The sequence below is a fragment of the Ostrinia nubilalis genome, chromosome 25 (assembly GCF_963855985.1).
Source record: "Ostrinia nubilalis chromosome 25, ilOstNubi1.1, whole genome shotgun sequence".
NCBI lineage: Eukaryota > Metazoa > Arthropoda > Insecta > Lepidoptera > Crambidae > Ostrinia > Ostrinia nubilalis.
The window spans coordinates 3,928,745-3,951,549 of NC_087112.1; the positions used below are offsets into that span (position 1 = coordinate 3,928,745).

Below are 22,805 nucleotides of genomic sequence, written 5' to 3' on the forward strand. Positions count from 1 at the left end.
TTTCTTGATATTGCAAGCACGATAATCGGGTCATCGCGCGCTGACATACACCTTAATTCCCCACTTCTTGGTCTTCTTGTGTAAAAGGCAGTCTGGTCATGCCTTTTTAACGTGTATCTTAAGTTTGTACGCCATAAATTTAAAGTTTCAGCCATCTCCCGCTGCATACGCCCTTGACTTCTAAGCAACACTATTTGAGCAACTTGAGCTGGGGTTATGGGCATTATTCTCAAATTATGGAAACGAGAATAACCCTAAGATTAATTTTAAAACAAAAAACAAAACGCCAAACCCTTACAATATTTAATATCGAATTTAAACTTACCCATTCTCTTTACGCTCCAACAACGAAATGCGTTTCTACTGTCAAAAAAGTTAAACAGACGCATTTTTTTATTAATCTAGCCTCTTAAATTAACAAAAACAAATGTTCTGTTAACATGTCACACGAAACTTAGGTATACAAGACCTATTTGGCCTTATATCTGGTTGTTTAGGCTTGGGCCAAATTCCGTGCCGCTGAGTGTAGAATAAGACTAATTTTATGTATTTATTTTCAGGTCATAATATCAAGTTTTCACGGCGCGACGCAGTTTAGAGAAGAGCTAATACATGGTTTCATACTAATATATTCAGCCAAGAGGAAGGCCAGCTTAGCTACGTTAAAGTAAGTTACATTCACACTAATTTCACTGTGGTATTCATAGAACTTCTTAACTTATTCTTATTTATTTTGACCGTATTTTTATGAATCTACTCGTGGACCCAAGAAGAAAGCTTATATTGTAGATTCTGTACATCATTATTAGTGATGGACCGACTATGGTCTTTGCCGACTAACCGACTAGCCGACTAATCGGTTTTCAAATTGCCGACTAATCGGCAATGCCGATTATTCTAATACCTACTAGTCGGAAGATTAATATCTAGATTTCTTAGGCCTCAGCCTCGAACTTAGCGGGCAGCGGGGCGGGAGCGGCGGCGGCGCTGGAGCGGGGCGGGCAACGCAGACCCGTTCTCGAAACCAGCGGGCAGCTCGCGCGGCGCTTTAGCGGCGAAGTGTTGTGTTCGGGGTTGTGTTGTCGAGATATTTGTTTTTATTCGCAAACGAAATGTCTGAACAACGGCGACAATTTTATTTCGATTCAAATTTATTCCTAACGCTCGATTTATTGTGGGCAAAAGAAGGAGTGCGCTGCCCGCTCGTTGCCCGCTCCCTCGCCGCTGCCCGCTCGTTGCCCGCTGCCGCCCCGCTGCCGCGCCGCTGTTTTCGAGAACCGGTCTATTTGATTTTACGCATAAGATCCTGCCGCTCCCGCGCCGCCGCCGCCGCCCCGCTGCCCGCTAAGTTCGAGGCTGCGGCCTTAGGGTAGATTTGACTAAACAAGAGTAAATATTAATATCTCAGAATAAACTTGTCATTTTGACATATTTCCCATTCTGAAACTGTCAATGTGCCATACATCGGCTTTCCCGACTAGTCGGCCCATCTCTAATCGGGTCATTCCACAAAAATATGTCAACTCTTAGTCCGCGCCACATTTCACATGAAATATTTGTTAATATTTTATTCCAAATTTGTTAAATAACAGCTCGCAATGTGTTTTATTCATCACCCATTTAATTTTTTAAAAACTATTTTTAAAACATCTTAAATTCCTTTTCGATGACCCAAAACATCATTCCCTAGACATGTCCGTACTCCAAAAGTTTGTGTTTTGGAACCCATATTTATAGAAACATCAATTTGATCCTTTGTTTTAATTAACGAATAATCTATTTAAATGTATATTGCACCAAATTCTATTAATATTTTGCGGTTTCAATAAACAATAATTTGATTTTCTGTACTTGAAAAAGAGTCCACAGCTTTTAGCGTCATTCCCTCGCCACGCACTGGTTTTATAATTTTGCACTTCAATATGTATTTAGAGTGAATGACATTTAGTTGAGTTTAAAGTACGATACGAAGTCATCCTCAGACCATACTGGCTTTGCGGCAGCCGTTTTTTGAATTAGTGCAAACGTGCCTGTTGTTGCGGAAACATGTTTTCATCCAGGCACTTCGTCAGTCCCTAGTTGAGTAGCTTTATTGATTACAATAGGAAATTGTATATAATTTAATAGTATTTACGTGTGGTTTTTCGAATATTTTCGGCACATCGTATAAAGCATCTATATTATATAAAGCTCGATTACCACTCACTGACTCACTGACTCACTGATCAGGGGTATTTTTGGGGGGTTTAAAGGGGAGGGGGGTAAAATTGTTGGTGTTTGTTTTAAATTAGATTTTTCAACACCCAGGTTTTTTAGATTTTTTGAACCAAAAAACAAAATGGCGGCATTTTTTGAGACATCAACTTTTTTGTCTCTGGTCCTGAATTTTTTCTTTTTTGGTGGTTTGTTGGGGTTGCCAAGGTGTGTTCAAAAATGTGGGAAAAAAACGGAAAAACAAAATGGCCGCGCCGCCATCTTGGATTGAAAATGCGATTTCGAGGTGTTTTTAGGGAGGTGTCACTCCGAGATGCGCAATTGTTTTTGAAAATTTCTTTTGAGTATTTGTGACATGTATAGTCTTCTTAAGAGATACATTCACAGATTATCAAAAAACAAGATGGCGGCTGAGCCGTCGGCCATTTTGTTGCGATCAAAAAATTCCCAAACTTTGGTAGCAATTTTCCGGCAGATGGCGACACCGGAGTGGGGTACAATGTTCCGGGCGATTGTTGGTCTGTTATTCGAGTGTTGCCATGAATCCGAAAAAACTACCATTTTGGAAGAAAATTTTCCACCACGGCCCCGGATAGTAGAAAATGGAAATTTCCAGAAATTCCAGAAACTTGGTATGCAGTTTGGTGACGTTTGGGGACCCGAATGACATTTCACCATTTTTATCAAAAAAGTCTGGCAACACTGAAAGTTATGGGGAAAAGTTTTTTTTGCGACATGGGTGACTTTAAAGTTAAGGACAGACAGAAGGAGTCATGGCAGAAAAAAAATAAAAATGACGTTTGGTCGGATATACGACCCAGATTATGGGAAAAATCCGTAATGTCAGAAAATCAAGATGGCGGCGGCGTGGGCGGCCATTTTGTAAAAAGTTGAAAATTTCGAAATTTTGGAATCCATTTTTCGAGTAGTTGGCAACATTTTTCAAAGTCGAGTTGTATGAGGCGGTTGTGTGTCCTGTCGAGAGGTTTCGCTTGGGTGAAGAAATTTCCCCAGTGTTGCCACACTTTGGGAGATTTGGTCCAAAAATGTCGAAAGTAGAAATAACGACTTCCGGTCAAAAATTTCGATGACGCCTCCTGCAAAGGGGCCGTGCAAATGACATTTGACCATTTTCATCTCGATCACCTGGCAACACTGGGAGCTACGGGGAAAAGTATTTTTTTCGACATGGGTGTCTTTAAAGTTAAGGACGGATAGAAGGAGTTCTGGCAGAGAAAATCCAAAAATGAGGTTTAGTCGGTTATACGACCCAGATTATGGGAAAAATCCGAAATGTCAGAAAATCAAGATGGCGGCTGAGTTGGCGGCCATTTTGTAAAAAGTTTCAGATTTTCGATTTTTCAAATGCGTTTTTCGGGTAGTTGGCAACATTTGGGAAAGTCGGGTTGTATGTGGCGATTATGTAGTTCGTCAAGGAGTATCGTTTGGAAAAACAATGATTCCCAGTGTTGCCATACTTTAAGAGTTTTGGTCAAAAAATGTAAAAAAAGGAAATAACGACTTTCGGTCAAAACTTTGGATGACGCCTCCTGCAAATAGGTCAAACTAATGACATTTGACCATTTCTAGCTCGATGACCTGGCAACACTGGGAGTTACGGAAACTCAAAATTTTGGGACATGGGTGGTTTTAAGGAATTGTTTTACGGGATTGGGTTAAGTTAGAAAAAAAGTAAAAATGGGGTTCGGCGCGGAAAATGGTCCAGATTAAGGCAAAAATGCAAAATTTTGGAAATCCAAGATGGCCGCCAAGCGTTCACCCGTTTTCCTAAAGGGACTAAATTCTCCATACAAATTGTATGCAGGGGGGCTTGGTTAACGTAGAAAAAGGCGAGGCCGAAGGCCGAGCGATAGTTTAAAGCCTGTGAGTCGCCATAGAATTATTTTTAATGCGTCAAAAAAGGACTAGAGCCCAGTGACAGACAGAAAGGCGAGGCCGAAGGCCGAGCGATGGTTCAAATCCCGACAGTCGCCATAGATTTACTTGTGTTGCGTCAAAAAAGCACAAGAGCACCGCGACAGACAATAAACGCCCCCTGTAATTTTTGCGAGGCCGAAGGCCGAGCTCCGAATGCGAGGCCGCAGGCCGAGCGCCGCGTAGGGCGAAGCCCGGAGCGGCCAGCATCGCAGATCTAGCTTTTGTAGCCCGCGTAGCGGGCGACCAAAGCTAGTCTATATTATATAAAGCTCGATTACCACTGACTCACTCACTCACTGACTGATCAGGGGTATTTTTGGGGTATTTAGAGGGGAGAGGGGTAAAATTTTTGGTGTTTGTTTTAAACTAGATTTTTCGACTGCCAGCTTTACTAGATTTTTTGAACCAAAAAACAAAATGGCGGCACTTTTTGAAACTCCAACTTTTTTGTTTTTCATCCTGAATTTTTTCCTTTTTGGGAGTTTATTAGGGTTGCCAAGGTGTGTTCAAAAATGTGAGAAAAAAATGGAAAAACAAAATGGCCGCGCCGCCATCTTGGATTGAAAACGCCATTTCAGGGGTGTGTTTAGGGAGGTGTCACTCCGAGATGCGCCATTTTTTTTGAAAAATTCTTTTGAGTTTTTGTGACTTATATAGTCTGCTTCAAGGCCACATTTACAGATTATCAAAAAACAAGATGGCGGCTGAGCCGTCGGCCATTTTGTTGCGATCAAAAAATTCCCAAACTTTGGTAGCAATTTTCCGGCAGATGGCGACACCGGAGTGGGGTACAATGTTCCGGGCGATTGTTGGTCTGTTATTCGAGTGTTGCCATGAATCGGAAAAAACTACCATTTTGGAAGAAAATTTTCCACCACGGCCCCGGATAGTAGAAAATGGAAATTTCCAAAAATTCCAAAAACGTGGTATGCAGTTTGGTGACGTTTGGGGACCCGAATGACATTTCACCATTTTTATCAAAAAAGTCTGGCAACACTGAAAGTTATGGGGAAAAGTTTTTTTTACGACATGGGTGACTTTAAAGTTAGTGACAGACAGAAGGAGTCGTGGCAGAAAAAAAATAAAAATGACGTTTGGTTGGATATACGACCCAGATTATGGGAAAAATCCGAAATGTCAGAAAATCAATATGGCGGCGGCGTGGGCGGCCATTTTGTAAAAAGTTGAAAATTTCGAAATTTTGGAATGCATTTTTCGAGTAGTTGGCAACACTTTGGAAAGTCGAGTTGTATGAGGCGGTTGTGTGTCTTGTTGAGAGATTTTGCTTGGGTGAAGAAATTTCTCCAGTGTTGCCATGCTTTGGGAGATTTGGTCCAAAAATGTCGAAAGTAGAAATAACGACTTCCGGTCAAAAATTTGGATGACGCCTCCTGCAAAGGGGTCGTGCAAATGACATTTGACCATTTTCATCTCGATCACCTGGCAACACTGGGAGCTACGGGGAAAAGTATTTTTTTCGACATGGGTGTCTTTAAAGTTAAGGACGGACAGAAGGAGATATGGCAGAAAAAATCCAAAAATGTGGTTTGGTCGGTTATACGATCCAGACTATGGGAAAAATCCGAAATGTCAGAAAATCAAGATGGCGACCGAGTGAGCGGCCATTTTGTAAAAAGTTTCAGTTTTCTGATTTTTCCAATGCATTTTTCGGGCAGTTGGCAACATTTGGGAAAGTCGAGTTGTATGGGGCGATTATGTAGTTTGTCAAGGAGTATCGTATGGGAAAACCAAAATTTCCAGTGTTGCCATACTTTGAGAGTTTTGGTCCAAAAATGTAAAAAATGGAAATAACGACTTCCGGTCAAAAATTTGGATGACGCCTCCTGCAAATAGGTCAAACTAATGACATTTGACTATTTTTATCTCGATCACCTGGCAACACTGGGAGTTAGGGGAACTCAAAGTTTTGGGACTTGGGTGGTTTTAAGGAATTGTTTCACGAGACTGGGTGAGGATAGAAAAAAATGAAAAATAGGGTTCGGCGCGGAAAATCGTCCAGATTAAGGGAAAAATGCAAAATTTTGGAAATCCAAGATGGCCGCCAAGCGTTCACCCGTTTTCATAAAGAGACTAAATTCTCCATACAAACTGTATGCAGGGGGGCTTAGCTAACGTAGAAAAAGGCGAGGCCGAAGGCCGAGCGATAGTTATAAGCCTGTGAGTCGCCATAGATTTATTTTTAATGCGTCAAAAAAGGACTAGAGCCCAGTGACAGACAGAAAGGCGAGGCCGAAGGCCGAGCGATGGTTCAAATCCCGACAGTCGCCATAGATTTACTTGTGTTGCGTCAAAAAAGCAAAAGAGCCTTGCGACGAACGATAAACGCCCCGTGTAATTTTTGCGAGGCCGAAGGCCGAGCTCCGAATGCGAGGCCGCAGGCCGAGCGCCGCGTAGGGCGAAGCCCGGAGCGGCCAGCATCGCAGATCTAGCTTTTGTAGCCCGCGTAGCGGGCGACCAAAGCTAGTCTATATTATATAAAGCTCGATTACCACTGACTCACTCACTCACTGACTGATCAGGGGTATTTTTGGGGTATTTAGAGGGGAGAGGGGTAAAATTGTTACTGTTTGTTTTTTACTAGATTTTTTGACACCCAGGTTTTTTAGATTTTTTGAACCAAAAAACAAAATGGCGGCATTTTTTGAAACATCAACTTTTTTGTTTTTGGTCCTGAATTTTTTCCTTTTTGGTGGTTTGTTGGGGTTGCCAAGGTGTGCTAAAAAATGTGAGAAAAAAATGGAAAAACAAAATGGCCGCGCCGCCATCTTGGATTGAAAATGCGATTTCGAGGTGTTTTTAGGGAGGTGTCACTCCGAGATGCGCAATTGTTTTTGAAAATTTCTTTTGGGTGTTTGTGACATGTATAGTCTTCTTTAGAGTCTTATTCACAGATTATCAAAAAACAAGATGGCGGCTGAGCCGTCGGCCATTTTGTTGCGATCAAAAATTTCCCAAACTTTGGTAGCAACTTTCCGGTAGATGGCGACACCGGAGTGGGGTACAATGTTCCGGGCGATTGTTGGTCTGTTATTCGAGTGTTGCCATGAACCGGAAAAAACTACCATTTTGGAAGAAAATTTTCCACCACGGCCCCGGATAGTAGAAAATGGAAATTTCCAAAAATTCCATAAACTTGGAATGCAGTCTGGTGACATTTGGGGACCCGAATGACATTTCAGCATTTTTATGAAAAAAGTCTGGCAACACTGAAAGTTATGGGGAAAAGATTTTTTTGCGACATGGGTGTCTTTAAAGTTAGTGACAGACAGAAAGAATTATGGCAGAAAAAAAATAAAAATGACATTTGGTCGGATATACGACCCAGATTATGGGAAAAATCCGAAATGTCAAAAAATCAAGATGGCGGCGGCGTGGGCGGCCATTTTGTAAAAAGTTGAAAATTTCGAAATTTTGGAATTCATTTTTCGAGTATTTGGCAACACTTTGGAAAGTCGAGTTGTATGAGGCGGTTGTGTGTCCTGTCGAGAGGTTTTGCTTGGGTGAAAAAATTTCTCCAGTGTTGCCACACTTTGGGAGATTTGGTCCAAAAATGTCGAAAGTAGAAATAACGACTTCCGGTCAAAAATTTGGATGACGCCTCCTGCAAAGGGGTCGTGCAAATGACATTTGACCATTTTCATCTCCATCACCTGGCAACACTGGGAGCTACGGGGAAAAGTATTTTTTTCGACATGGGTGTCTTTAAAGTTAAGGACGGACAGAAGGAGATATGGCAGAAAAAATCCAAAAATGGGGTTTGGTCGGTTATACGACCCAGACTATGAGAAAAATCCGAAATGTCAGAAAATCAAGATGGCGGCTGAGCAGGCGGCCATTTTGTAAAAAGTTTCAGATTTCTGATTTTTCAAATGCATTTTTCGGGCAGTTGGCAACATCTGGGAAAGTCGGGTTGTATGGGGCGATTACGTAGTTTGTCAAGGAGTATCGTTTGGGAAAACAAAAATTTCCAGTGTTGCCATACTTTAAGAGTTTTGGTCAAAAAATGTAAAAAATGGAAATAACGACTTCCGGTCAGAAATTTGGATGACGCCTCCTGCAAATAGGTCAAACTAATGACATTTGACCATTTTTAGCTCGATGACCTGGCAACACTGGGAGTTACGGAAACTCAAAATTTTGGGACATGGGTGGTTTTAAGGAATTGTTTTACGGGATTGGGTTAAGTTAGAAAAAAAGTAAAAATGGGGTTCGGCGCGGAAAATGGTCCAGATTAAGGCAAAAATGCAAAATTTTGGAAATCCAAGATGGCCGCCAAGCGTTCACCCGTTTTCCTAAAGGGACTAAATTCTCCATACAAATTGTATGCAGGGGGTCTTAGCTAACGTAGAAAAAGGCGAGGCCGAAGGCCGAGCGATAGTTTAAGGCCTGTGAGACGCCATAGATTTATTTTTAATGCGTCAAAAAAGCACAAGAGCACCGCGACAGACAATAAACGCCTCCTGTAATTTTTGCGAGGCCGAAGGCCGAGCTCCGAATGCGAGGCCGCAGGCCGAGCGCCGCGTAGGGCGAAGCCCGGAGCGGCCAGCATCGCAGATCTAGCTTTTGTAGCCCGCGTAGCGGGCGACCAAAGCTAGTCTATATTATATAAAGCTCGATTACCACTCACTGACTCACTGACTGATCAGGGGTATTTTTAGGGTATTTAGAGGGGAGAGGGGTAAAATTGTTGGTGTTTGTTTTAAACTAGATTTTTTGACTGCCAGCTTTAGTATATTTTTTGAACCAAAAAACAAAATGGCGGCATTTTTTGAGACACCAACTTTTTTGTTTTTCATCCTGAATTTTTTCCTTTTTGGGAGTTTATTAGGGTTGCCAAGGTGTGTTAAAAAATGTGAGAAAAAAATGGAAAAACAAAATGGCCGCGCCGCCATCTTGGATTGAAAATGCGATTTCGAGGTGTTTTTAGGGAGGTGTCACTCCGAGATGCGCAATTGTTTTTGAAAATTTCTTTTAGTTATTAAGGCGGTGTATAGTCTGCTTCAGAGCCCCATTCACAGATTATCAAAAAACAAGATGGCGGCTGAGCCGTCGGCCATTTTGTTGCGATCAAAAAATTTCTAAATTTTGACAGCAATTTTCCGGTAGATGGCGACACCGGAGTGGGGTACAATGTTCCGGGCGATTGTTGGTCTGTTATTCGAGTGTTGCCATGAATCGGAAAAAACTACCATTTTGGAAGAAAATTTTCCACCACGGCCCCGGATAGTAGAAAATGGAAATTTCCAGAAATTCCAAAAACTTGGTATGCAGTCTGGTGACATTTGGGGACCCGAATGACATTTCACCATTTTTATGAAAAAAGTCTGGCAACACTGAAAGTTATGGGGAAAAGTTTTTTTTGCGACATGGGTGACTTTAAAGTTAGTGACAGACAGAAAGAATTATGGCAGAAAAAAAATAAAAATGACGTTTGGTTGGATATACGACCCAGATTATGGGAAAAATCCGAAATGTCAAAAAATCAAGATGGCGGCGGCGTGGGCGGCCATTTTGTAAAAAGTTGAAAATTTCGAAATTTTGGAATTCATTTTTCGAGTAGTTGGCAACATTTTGGAAAGTCGAGTTGTATGAGGCGGTTGTGTGTCCTGTCGAGAGGTTTCGCTTGGGTGATGAAATTTCTCCAGTGTTGCCACACTTTGGGAGATTTGGTCCAAAAATGTCGAAAGTAGAAATAACGACTTCCGGTCAAAAATTTGGATGACGCCTCCTGCAAAGGGGTCGTGCAAATGACATTTGACCATTTTCATCTCGATCACCTGGCAACACTGGGAGCTACGGGGAAAAGTATTTTTTTCGACATGGGTGTCTTTAAAGTTAAGGACGGACAGAAGGAGATATGGCAGAAAAAATACAAAAATGGGGTTTGGTCGGTTATACGACCCAGACTATGGGAAAAATCCGAAATGTCAGAAATTCAAGATGGCGGCTGAGCGGGCGGCCATTTTGTAAAAAGTTTCAGTTTTCTGATTTTTCAAATGCGTTTCTCGGGTAGTTGGCAACATTTGGGAAAGTCGAGTAGTATGGAGCGATTACGTAGTTTGTTAAGGAGTATCGCTTGGAAAAACGAAAATTTCCAGTGTTGCCATACTTTGAGAGATTTGGTCCAAAAATGTAAAAAATGGAAATAACGACTTTCGGTCAGAAATTTGGATGACGCCTCCTGCAAATAGGTCAAACTAATGACATTTGACTATTTTTATCTCGATCACCTGGCAACACTGGGAGTTAGGGGAACTCAAAGTTTTAGGGCATGGGTGGTTTCAAGGAATTGTTTCACGGGACTGGGTGAAGATAGAAAAAAAGTAAAAATGGGGTTCGGCGCGGAAAATGGTCCAGATTAAGGCAAAAATGCAAAATTTTGGAAATCCAAGATGGCCGCCAAGCGTTCACCCGTTTTCCTAAAGGAACTAAATTCTCCATACAAATTGTATGCAGGGGGGCTTAGCCAACGTAGAAAAAGGCGAGGCCGAAGGCCGAGCGATAGTTTAAAGCCCAAGAGTCGCCATAGATTTATTTTTACCCGACTACGGCAAAGCAAAAGGAGGGTTATGATTTTGACAGGCTATGTATGTATGTATGTATGTATGTATGTATGTATGTATGTTCATGTGTACCCTCGTAACTTCTAAACCACTTATCAGAATTCGACAAGTGACATATCATTAGAAGCGTCTTAATTGTCCGCTGGTTATAGGCTATATGGGGTTTCACAAAATCTAATGTGGCGCCCTCTAACGGACAAAACATACAGAGTAAAAAAATAAAGTTAAGATAAATATGCCGTGTTTGGTATCATTTGAAAGCGCTTTACTTGTACATTATAAATATATATATATTACTAGCATTTGCTCGTGACTTTGCCTGTATTCATGGGCTAATTGCATATAATTCACATCTTTTCGTTCATAGCTTCTTTGCTACTTATTAGTTCATCAATTTAACTTTTGTCAATATTATGCGCCACAGATACACTTTATCACCAAAATAGTACAAATAATAAATAGTAAAAAAAACTAAAACCCAACTACGTCAAAAAACGACGCTGAAAAAGTATAAAACAAGATTTTCAGAATACAAAACTTAACAAAGTTGCTAATGTAGTTGCATAGTAATTTTCATGTTTGGAAAGGCGTAGTCACACGTTACATATACCTACCTACCGTAGCACTTTAGCAACGTGTGACTGCGGTTTTCCAAACATGAAAATTACTATGCAACTACATTAGCAACTTTGTTAAGTTTTGTATTCTGAAAATCTTGTTTTATACTTTTTCAGCGTCGTTTTTTGACGTAGTTGGGTTTTAGTTTTTTTTACTATTTATTAATGCGTCAAAAAAGGACTAGAGTCCAGTGACAGACAGAAAGGCGAGGCCGAAGGCCGAGCGATGGTTCAAATCCCGACAGTCGCCATAGATTTACTTGTGTTGCGTCAAAAAAGCACAAGTGCACCGCGACAAACAAAAACTAGCCCCGTGTAATTTTTGCGAGGCCGCCAAGCGTTCACCCGATTTCCTAAAGGAACTAAATTCTCCATACAAATTGTATGCAGGGGGGCTTAGCTAACGTAGAAAATGGCGAGGCCGAAGGCCGAGCGATAGTTCAAGCCCGAGAATTGTCATAGATTAATTTTTATGCGTCAAAAAAGGACTAGAGTCCAGTGACAGACAGAGAGGCGAGGCCGAAGGCCGAGCGATGGTTCAAATCCCGACAGTCGGCATAGATTTACTTGTGTTGCGTCAAAAAAGCAAAAGAGCACAGTGACAAACAATAACCAGCTCCGTGTAATTTTTGCGAGGCCGAAGGCCGAGCTCCGAATGCGAGGCCGCAGGCCGAGCGCCGCGTAGGGCGAAGCCCGGAGCGGCCAGCATCGCAGATCTAGCTTTTGTAGCCCGCGTAGCGGGCGACCAAAGCTAGTCTTATAATATAAAGTTAATCTGCATTTGTGTTAAGTTTTACTCCAAATCGTCAGTCCCTAGACCGTCAGGCCCAAGCTTTAAACGGCTTTAGGGACTAAATTACTAGTTAGGGAATGACGTTTTTTATATAGTGATAATAACAAAACAACCACATTAAGTATATTAACTTATCTATAAATATTAAGGTTGTAAGTTTTATACTTTATTAAAAGTCATATAGGAGTAATGTAGTATGAAAAAATTGAAAATTATCATTTCTTCTAAAATAAAGCATAAAGTGACTGGCCCTTTTAGACATAACATAATTAATAAATAAACTATAATTTACATTAATAAAGTATTCAAAAGCATCTTAAAAAAGTTTAGGACAAAATGACGTCGAAAATATACAGATTTTTATGGAATGACCCAATCATTATTTTATAGTTTTGCAATAAACCACTAAATATTTGATATTGAACGAAAAGTGCTACATTATTCTCTTGCTTCTTCTTCTCCTCTATGGCTATTGTGTTTCCACGTTTGCCAATGTCACGTGAGCATTGTCTTGCTTGTTTTTCCCCAAAAATCAACGTCAACTTCATTTCCAGTGCATTCTCAATGAACATTCCGAACCTACCCATCCAAATGGTGGCGGTGACCGACGGCGGCGGCTCCGCAGCCAGTGCTTTCTTCGGAACCGACGTCGGGCATGCACTCATCACCGACGGCAACGCGACCGCCGACCGCCTGGCTGCACACTTTACAACTTACACCTCGAGCGCGGAGAACAAGTGTGAGTATTGGAGTAACTAGCGGGACTAGTGGCACTAGCAGCGCCTTCTAGTACTAGTGGGACTAGTGGCAGCGCCTTCGGGACCGACGTCGGGCATGCACTCATCACCGACGGCAACGCGACCGCCGATCGCCTCGCTGCACACTTTACAACTTACACCTCGAGCGCGGAGAATAAGTGTGAGTACTGCAGCGACTAGTGGCACTATAGTCCGGTCGCCGAGCACGTAGAATTTCGTCCAATGACCCCAAGCTGCCCATTCTTATCGCTCGCGCGTAATATTACTGTCGCGACTGTGCGACGGGCGCCATAATTACGCGCGAGCGATAAGGATGGGTAGCTTGGGGTCATTGGACAAAATTCTAGGTGCTCGGAGACCGGACTTTAGTAGTGTAGTAGCAACCAGTGGGACTAGTAGCAACAGTGGGACTAGTGGCACTAGCAGCGCCTTCGGGACCGACGTCGGACATGCGCTCATCACCGACGGCAACGCGACCGCCGACCGTCTCGCTGCACACTTCACAACTTACACCTCGAGCGCGGAGAACAAGTGTGATTAGTATAGTTTGGTCGCCGAGCACGTAGAATTTCGTCCAATGACCCCAAGCTACCCATAGGGCTTTAGTAGTGTAGTAGCAACTAGTGGGACTAGTAGCATTAGTGGTACTAGTACCAAATTATTGCAGCAAAAGATAAAAGCGAGTCTTCATCACCTGTACCTCTAGCGCAGAGAACAAGTGTGAGTACTGCAGCAACTAGTGGGACTAGTGGCACTAGCAGCGCCTTCTAGTTTTAGAGTAACTAGCGAGACTAGTGGCACTAGCAACGCCTTCTAATACTAGAGCAACTAGCGGGACTAGTGGTACTAGCAGCGCCTTCGGGACCGACGTTGGTCATGCGCTCATCACCGACGGCAACGCGACCGCCGACCGTCTCGCTGCACACTTCACAACTTACACCTCGAGCGCGGAGAACAAGTGTGAGTACTGGAGTAACTAGCGGGACTAGTGGCACTAGCAGCGCCTTTTAGTGTTAGAGTAACTAGTGGGACTAGTGGCGCTAGCAGCGCCTTCCTCGGGATAGAACAAGATAAGTGTGAGTACAGCAGCGACCGCCGACCGCCTCGCTGCACACTTTAAAACTTACACATCGAGCGCGGAGAATAAGTGTGAGTACTGGAGTAACTCACTAGTTACTAGTCTAGTCCCACTGGACTAGTGGCACTAGCAGCGCCTTCGGGACCGACGTCGGACATGCGCTCATCACCGACGGCAACGCGACCGCCGACCGTCTCGCTGCACACTTCACAACTTACACCTCGAGCGCGGAGAACAAGTGTGAGTAGTATAGTCTGGTCGCCGATCACGTAGTATTTCGTCCAATAACCCCAAGCTACCCATCCTTAGCGCGTAATTATATTGCTGTCGCGCTTGCACACTCACTGCGGGCGCCCGTCGCACAGTTGCGACAGCAATATAATTACGCGCGTGCCACTAGTCCCACTGTTGCTACTACTAGTCCCACTAATGCTACTAGTGGGCTAGTTGCTACTACACTACTAAAGCCCGGTCTCTGAGCAAGTAGAAATTCGTCCAATGACCCCAAGCTACCCATCTTTATCGCTCGCGCGTTATTATATTGCTGACCTCACTGCGGGCGCCCGTCGCACAGTCGCGACAGCAACATAATTACGCGCGAGCGATAAGGATGGGTAGCTAGGCGTCATTGGACGAAATTCTACGTGCTCGGCGACCGGGCTTTAGTAACAAATGATTGCAGTGACAAGAGCCTTTCTTCTGTACTAAACCCTTAGCGTCGAAAACAAGCGTGAGTACTGGCAGCACTGCTAAGTGAACAGAGTAGCGTGGTTTCGAAAGGAGGTGGATCTTTACCACTAATCCAAGAAACGAGAACAATAGTGTGAATACCAGTATGCTGCTAAAGCCTGGTCCGTGAGCACGTAGAATCCCGTACAATAACCCTAAGCTACCCATCCCTATCGCTCGCACGTAATTATGTTGCTGTCGCGACTGTGCGACGCGCGCCCGCAGTGAGTGTGCGAGCGCGACAGCAACATAATTTCGCACGAGCGGTAGGGATGGGTAGCTTAGGTCTCATTGGACGGGATTCTACGTGCTCACGAACCAGGCTTTAGCAGCACTAGTACTAGTAGCTCTAGTACGGTATTATTGCAGAGAAAGACAAATCTTTTTAACCGTCAACCACAATGTTTTTTTTTGTTTTCAAATCTTACATAAATAATCTTTATTTTAATTTCTGAGACAACAATTTATGTTCACATTTAAGTGTATAAACAGTGACGTTATTTATTTTACCCACAGCGGCATTCTACACGCCATTCTTCAAAGAAGTATGGGAGCGTAAAGGCGAGATCGAACGAGCTTTCCGAATGGAGCAACCACAGAAACACGCCCATAACTTGCCTGATGTCGCCGCCGCCCGCCCAGCGCCGCCGCCCAGGAACCACTCTTATCATACTGACCATAAGTACGTTTGTTGCTTGACTGATATTTTTCTTTTCTTACGGTGCCGTTTGCAGCCAGTGTCAAGTAAAACAAGAATCACTCTCATCACACAGATCATTAGTACGTTTTTTGCTTGGCTGGGAATCTTTCTTTTTTAAATTATTTTTTAAATTAGTGTCAGAAATATAGTCTGATGTGCTATCGACTGTATAACATTATAATAAAATGTGTGATTCAAGTAACGATGTATTGAATGATAGCTATTGATGAAGATGATATCCGCCATGCCTCGCTTGAGTTACAGTCAAGTTGTGATGCATTACTCCAGACGCGTTTTATTCCAGACTTATGCACATAAGATTTATTTCTTGCTAACAGTACAAAACACACTTTTTTTTTAATATTTCACAAATTGTTACAGTTTTGATCAAATATGTGACACTTGGTCTAATTTTTCTGCAATTTCTACGTCATTATTACCCACTTAATTTACTCATATTACTTATCTTTCAAGCAGGATGGATCACAAGCTAACCAACTCGCTGGACTTGCTGATCGGTCCCGACTCTCGCGCAGACATCGACTCAGAATACTCGGACACTATGAACAACAAGAACAGAGGGTTTTTGAAAGGTAAATTAATCTCTATTGCACTCAGATTAAGGTCTAGTTTCCAATAAAACGGGAGGAATTTGAGGAGGCGAGCGAAATGTGAACTAACTGGTTACAAATTAAAGGAACAAAGTTTCTCGGGAAAGTGCGATATTGACATGTATTTTGATACTCTTCCTACCTCTCGTTCCCACCGCTGCAACTCCTGTGTAGCCAGAATCTACAGCTGTAGATAGCTGTAGGATCTACAGGATGTACAGCTTGACTGCCAATAAAAAGTTAAAACCCAACTATTTAAGGCCAAGTTTTTACCGGGGCAAAGTTACTGTCATTGGAATCGCAGCGAAATTAATCAGACGACGTACTTTGATAGGGCTAAAATAAAAAAGTACATAACATATTGAAATAAGAGATTTCAATAATGCTCTCGTCTCCATTATGACGGAAATCCGGCGGCTCCGTTTGTTAGCCAAGCTACGTTATTAAGTCATATTAAACAACTTACTGCTCCCAACTAGCATATTAAAAATTATCGTAGTATTTTAACGTTTAGTTATCTAACGCCATCATGTGTTCTTTCTGTCCAGGTTTTAGCGTATACCCTCCGCCAAGCACTCCTCCAGAACCGGCGCCGCCGGACCACAGAATGCACGCCGATCTATCACGTAAGTTACAATTGTTTATTTTGTATTATAGCATAACTATAAAGAGTCTGAAACACGTAATGGGATCTTTCAAATTAGTAGTTTTGAACAGACGCTAAAAACGAGCATAACTGTTGTTAATTGTCATTTTTATTCCAACGCAGTTGTAATGTTACTTTCCGTGTGCGATTCTGCAAACGAATGGCTAACCTCCAGATCAAAATGTCTTATTTGAAAGAACCCTAACAAGTCTTATGTAATAAGACGTTTACGACTACCCAGTCGTAACGTCTTATTACACACTGATACAAAATGGACTTATTTCAACGACTTAAAAAGTAATTTCAGACTTAAACATATTTTAATAATGTTCTTTACTTACTTGTTCAAAAATGAATGTAACGATTTTTGAGCAAGTTAATTTTTTGAACTAGTCAGTACAAAACTTAGTTATTTTTGTCAAAATATAAACATAAAGTTTTGCGCAACGCAGCGGATCTCAACTGTTCGGAGGACTCACTCAGCACGCACGAGTCAGGTGACTGCATGACCAGCGAATACATACCTTATTTCACACGGATATGGTTCAGTTTTGCGTGTAGATTGCGTATCCTTCAATAGTTTTGTTTATGACTGCTTGCTTTAAAATTTGTCTTAGTACGACCAGGGTCATTAGTCAGTGTAATTTGGTTGTAGATAAAAGCAGATGTGTTTTCAAGCGAAATCCAAATTTTATAGGAACTAACTTGTCAAGTATTTTTTTAAACTAGTGTGTCAAAACGTCTGTTTTAATATTATCTATTGAAGGATATTGATTTTATGTTTTTGATATTACGTTTTAGAGTTTTACGTTTATGTATAGTCGACAACAAATCAACCTGACACAAAATGACACTATTCTCAAATGTCCTCATTTGATTGATTGAAATTGGATCGGTAGTAGAAGTCTTCATTTTGTGCGTTGTTGATGCCAATTTATATAATTTTTGCATGGTCGTATGAAATTGTAGATAGATATTTATTTATGTCTAAAATTGTGTTAATTTCTGTTTTTATGGTAGAGGTACAAACATGCACGGTTGACTGTATTTCAGTTATTTTTGTTCATGTTGCATTAATTTATCATTAGTTTTATTAGAAAACAGCATGCAGATTTTTTTCGTATCTTCGTAAATTATAATGGACACTGTAGATTGATAGAATTGAATTCATTAAATTCATGAAAAACAGAAGTTAAATCTTATTTAAAGTGTGTAATGTTATTTTCAAATAAATTACTTGAACTGGAGGTAAAGGTAAGGAAAGTAACCTAATTTGTTCCACTCAAAAGCATAGGTATTTTAACTTAACTACAATAGAACTGGCTACTTTACCTCCAACCGCCAACTGTTTTAACACTATTGCTGTCATTCAGCGAAATCCATTGGTTAGCTGCCATCAAACGTAAATAAATTTTGCCTCCGATGGGAACCAAATACGGGACTTATGAAGATATAACGCCAGTGATGTAGATCAGAGGGGAGCCCATTTCGTTAATTCCGTTGCTCCTACACCCAAGGGTGTTTGCTTCCGTTAGGAATCGAACCCCACCACCACACCTCTCGGTTGAAAATATAATGCTCTTTTATGATCAGATGGTGGAGGCCTATGGCAGCCGGCCAGTTACGGGCACCGCACGTTTACAATAACATATAACGGCGGTATTTTATGATCAGATGGGATATTTAGTGGTAGTTTCTTACAAGTCTCTCTAATGCCCAAATGTATGTTTGCTCCCGCTGGGAATCGAACCCTGGACCCAATATAACGTTGTTTTATGATCAGATGGTGGAGGACTATGGCAGCCGGCCAGTTACGGGCACCGCGCGTTCACGACGGGTCGCACGCGTCCGCACCCGCCGCCGCCGCGGGCGCGCCATTCGCAGACTCTAAAAGTGCACGTAAGTATTAATTAAGACGATTAGCAGGCTGAATTCTGAAGCAGAAGCCACGCACAGGAAAGTGCAGCGTAGGACGTCCACCCACAAGGTGGATAGACCTCATAAAGGTAGCAGGAAGGCACTGGTTGGCAGACCGCTACCAACTGGACCATCTGGATATCATTGGAGGTGGCCTATGTTCAGCAGAGGACGTCCTATGGCTGAAATGCTGATGATGAGTATTTATTTATTTAAAATCATTTGATCATCTGATAAATATCACAGAAAGACCGAATAAGCCTGTGTCTAGCAACAGTAGATCTTTTGGTTGTAACAAAAGATTATATTTAATATTGCTCGCTCGCAAGCTGAAAATTTTCATAGTTGTTGTTACTGAGGCTTTGTTTATTTGTTGCAGCAACCTGGCAAACTAGACATGAACAACTACACGATGGTGAGCGATGCGCTCCAGCACATTACGATCGGACCTCCGCACAGGGAAAGAAAGGTATTTTAGAGTTTTTCCCTTGCTAGATGTAACTCATAATTTTTCTCCTGTTCCTTTCTATCAACTCTGCCATACCTATGTTTGTCGTGAAGCACTACTAAGGCCTAAAATATAGAGATACTAGCTTTCCGCCCGCGGCTTCGCCCGCGTGGAATTTTGTCTGTCACAGAAAAACTTTATCACGCGCGTTCCTGTCTCAAAAACCGGGATAAAAACTATCCTATGTCCTTTCCCGGGACTCAAACTATCTCTATGCCAAATTTCATCAAAATCGGTTCAGTGGTTTAGGCGTGAAAGAGAGACAGACAGAGTTACTTTCGCATCCCAACTAATATTATAAATGCGAAAGTAACTCTGTCTGTCTGTCTGTCTGTCTGTTACGCTTTCCCGCTTAAACCTCGCAACCGATTTTGATGAAATTTGGCATAGAGATAGTTTGAGTCCCGGGAAAGAACATAGGATAGTTTTTATCCCGGTTTTTGAAACAGGGACGCGCGCGATAAAGTTTTTCTGTGACAGACAAAATTCCACGCGGGCGAAGCCGCGGGCGGAAAGCTTTTATAATAAAGATGTAAAGAGTCCTTTATGGTATTTATTTTTATTTTGCGACTTTCTAAAAGAATATAATTTTTGTTACTTTCAAATTGCCTAATCTCTCTGCAACTCATAAATATCCTAAGAAAGGCATAATAGACTTTATTGTAATGGCTTTTAGAATTATTTTCAATAAATTAATCCTCCAGTCGCAGAGATCAGGCTGGTCGCATTCCAGCAGTCAACAGAGCGGCCACCACCATCCTTCTGGCGTCAGTTCCGAGACAGAGTTAGATGCGCAGTACGCTCAGGTAAATCAATTAACAGATTGTAGATCTTAAGGCCGATTTTTCAATCATTAGATATCTTTTAATTGAAGAATAAACTTGTCATTTTGACATGTTTTCTATACTGAAACTGTCAATGTGCCAAACTTATTCTTCAGTTAAAAGTTATCCGACGAATGAAAAAATCAACCCTTAATGTAATGGCTTCATTTAGGGTCCATGATTGTATCTAGCATAATTACAGTACCCGCCAATAAATATTGCACATCGACCTTTGGAAAGAGAATCGGTTAATTTCGGCTCGTAGAGCGTTATCTCTGTCGCACACTACCTATACGATTGACAAAACGTCATTGACAAAACATTATTCAATAAAAATATTGTCCGAACTCATAGTATTTCTCTTCGACAAATACTTTAACACATTGTGAACCACTTTTCTTTCACGACTATAAAAAGTTTTTAGCAATTTAATTTACAAACTCAATGAAGAATGTTCACTAATTTTGTTTTTTAGCTTTCTGTATTCTCTGTTAAAAATAAAAAATACACGTGAAAGAATTATTTCGATACGTCAATTAGTTTCCAAGATATTGAATTTTAAAAGTGCGGGCGTCGGCCGGCCCGCCATTTTATGCGCGTGACGTCATATTACAACGACTGGCTCATATTTGTATGGGTGGAATCTTGCAAACTGAATTAAGACCCACTTCCAGGCAACCGATTAAGCTGAAATTTCGCAAACACATGTGATTTGGATGACCATGCAATATTATGATGACATGGAGCTGATCTGATGATGGAGCTGGAAGGTGGCCATAGGAACTCTATAATAAAACGACTTAAATGCATCGAGTTTGGGCTCGTTCGTTTTGTATTGATGAGTATTTTAATTCTATATAGTAATCGGGGTCTAATGATGGAGCTGGAAGGTAATTCGCAATAAAACGACACAATCGCATCAAGTTTGGGTTTGCTTCAATTTTAATTTCTGTGATGGGTCTGGGTGTTAATATGTATAATAAGTTTGTATTTACAAAAAAAAATTTATTTAAGTATGTTTATATCCGTTTTCTAGTGAGCGGACGCTGTGAATGTACGTCACGCGGGGTCACGTGACCGTCGGCGGGATTCAATATTTAAGCGAACTTTGAATGCCTATAAAATCATAACTACTGGGTATTTTTGAATGAAATAAAAACTAATGTATTTGTAAATGTAAAAGCTTAACTGTAACATAGGTTTCAAGTGATTTTGCATACCTAGTAACATTCTCAATTGCACACATTTAAAATAAAGTTTGTTTACCTTTGACGTAACGTCATTGTCAGTCATTGTTCAAGTGCGACAGTGATAACGCTCTACGAAACCAAAATTAGCCGATTGTCTCTTTCTAAAGGTCGATGTGCAATATTTATCGCCGGGTATTGTATTACCATAAGAGCTCTTGTACATTAGAGAGGCAATAAATTACTGAGCATTAGTCATCATTAGACCATTTGCTCCCTATGCTGGCCAGACCGATAGTGGAGGCCTGATGTTTACTTAGAACCTCTTACGACATCCACGGAAAAAAAAAGAACGTCCTCATGCCGGAACGACTAAAAAGTTTACAAAAAAGAGCAACCTGACACCTTTATGGCTTAAGGCTTTTTACTTTTATCTGTATCAATATTTATTATTTTCAGATAAAAGAACCGAACGAATACATGGAAGCGCCGTCAATGATGAGATTAAGGAGACATCGGAGGCACGAGAAAACTCCGTTGCATCAACCTTGTAAGTAAAAATATTTATGAAACATAGCTTCTATTTTTATGAAGAGAGGAGAAAACGTTATGACTAAATATTTATAAACAATCGCTACTTCGAACCTCGTCGTCCTCTGGGCTATTGCGGTGAACCCAAGTGTGGTGTGGAGATATTGTGTTTTGACTAATCAGATTTACAAAACGGATCAGAGCGGAGAGGTGATATGGAAATGACAAATTTGGTTATTCAAAACAAATTTCCTCTCCTAAGCCTATATTTAGTTTTTTATATGGAGGAGGAGAGGACATGTCTTCTTTTTGGGTACAATCTGGTAACCCTATTTGCGTCTCACGTAGCATCTATCCTCACTATGCATTGACCACAAGATTAGTGGAAATATCATGTTGTAAAATAGGCTCCATTGATAGTCTCATGGTTGGTTTCGTAAAGCATGATAAAAGTATGGTGTTCTATACAGGGTGACTGGAACTGAACCCGCCATAGCTAATACGCGTATAGAGGAGGTCATTTTCTAATTATTGAACCTTACTTTCTATAGTTTAGAGATATGTCAATTTTTAAACTTTTTTCAGATTTTTCCGAAATTTTACCTAAAACTGCTTAAATTTTTTTCTCGCATGATTTTAGCCGATTTTTTTATTTGATACTAATATCGAATAAACTTTTAGTTAAATAAAATAAAGAAGAACGGTCATCTGTGACCCAGGCCCGACAGAAACGAGACATACCTCAGTTTTTTTGTCATCTCTTAATTAGTTAAATTATACAGGGTGTTAGGTAAATGGGTATATGAGCCGACACTAGCCCATGTTAACATGGTCATATAAATGGTATAGTGAAGTCAGAAAATTGATATCTCCATTTTAATTTAATTTTCATACAAATCGGATTTTATAAAATTTATTTTGTATGAAAATTAAAAAAATTAAAATGATGATATCAAATTTCTGACTTCACCATACCATTTATATGACCATGTTAACATGGGCTAGTGTCGGCTCATATACCCATTTACCTAACACCCTGTATATTTTTTAATTTCGAAATCTATGTATAACACCAAAATATTACCCTTTGTTTTTGTTCAGGCGTCATACAAAAACTATAGAGATACACCCGGATTATACAGGGTGGAAACAATAATAAGTTACAAAATC

The 22,805-nt window shown here is 41.1% G+C and overlaps 1 protein-coding gene across 1 annotated transcript in view; it reads left to right on the forward strand.

Moving 5' to 3' along the window:
- Positions 1 to 22,805, forward strand: part of LOC135084079 (rho GTPase-activating protein 190) — a 65,544-nt gene that overhangs the window by 33,451 nt on the left and 9,288 nt on the right. Inside the window, exons 41-49 of the mRNA XM_063978821.1 lie at positions 561 to 667; positions 12,701 to 12,885; positions 15,228 to 15,393; positions 15,886 to 16,004; positions 16,571 to 16,648; positions 18,452 to 18,567; positions 18,965 to 19,054; positions 19,798 to 19,899; positions 21,564 to 21,654. Of these exons, the coding sequence (XP_063834891.1) occupies positions 561 to 667; positions 12,701 to 12,885; positions 15,228 to 15,393; positions 15,886 to 16,004; positions 16,571 to 16,648; positions 18,452 to 18,567; positions 18,965 to 19,054; positions 19,798 to 19,899; positions 21,564 to 21,654 (1,054 nt within the window). The remainder of the gene's footprint in view (positions 1 to 560; positions 668 to 12,700; positions 12,886 to 15,227; positions 15,394 to 15,885; positions 16,005 to 16,570; positions 16,649 to 18,451; positions 18,568 to 18,964; positions 19,055 to 19,797; positions 19,900 to 21,563; positions 21,655 to 22,805) is intronic.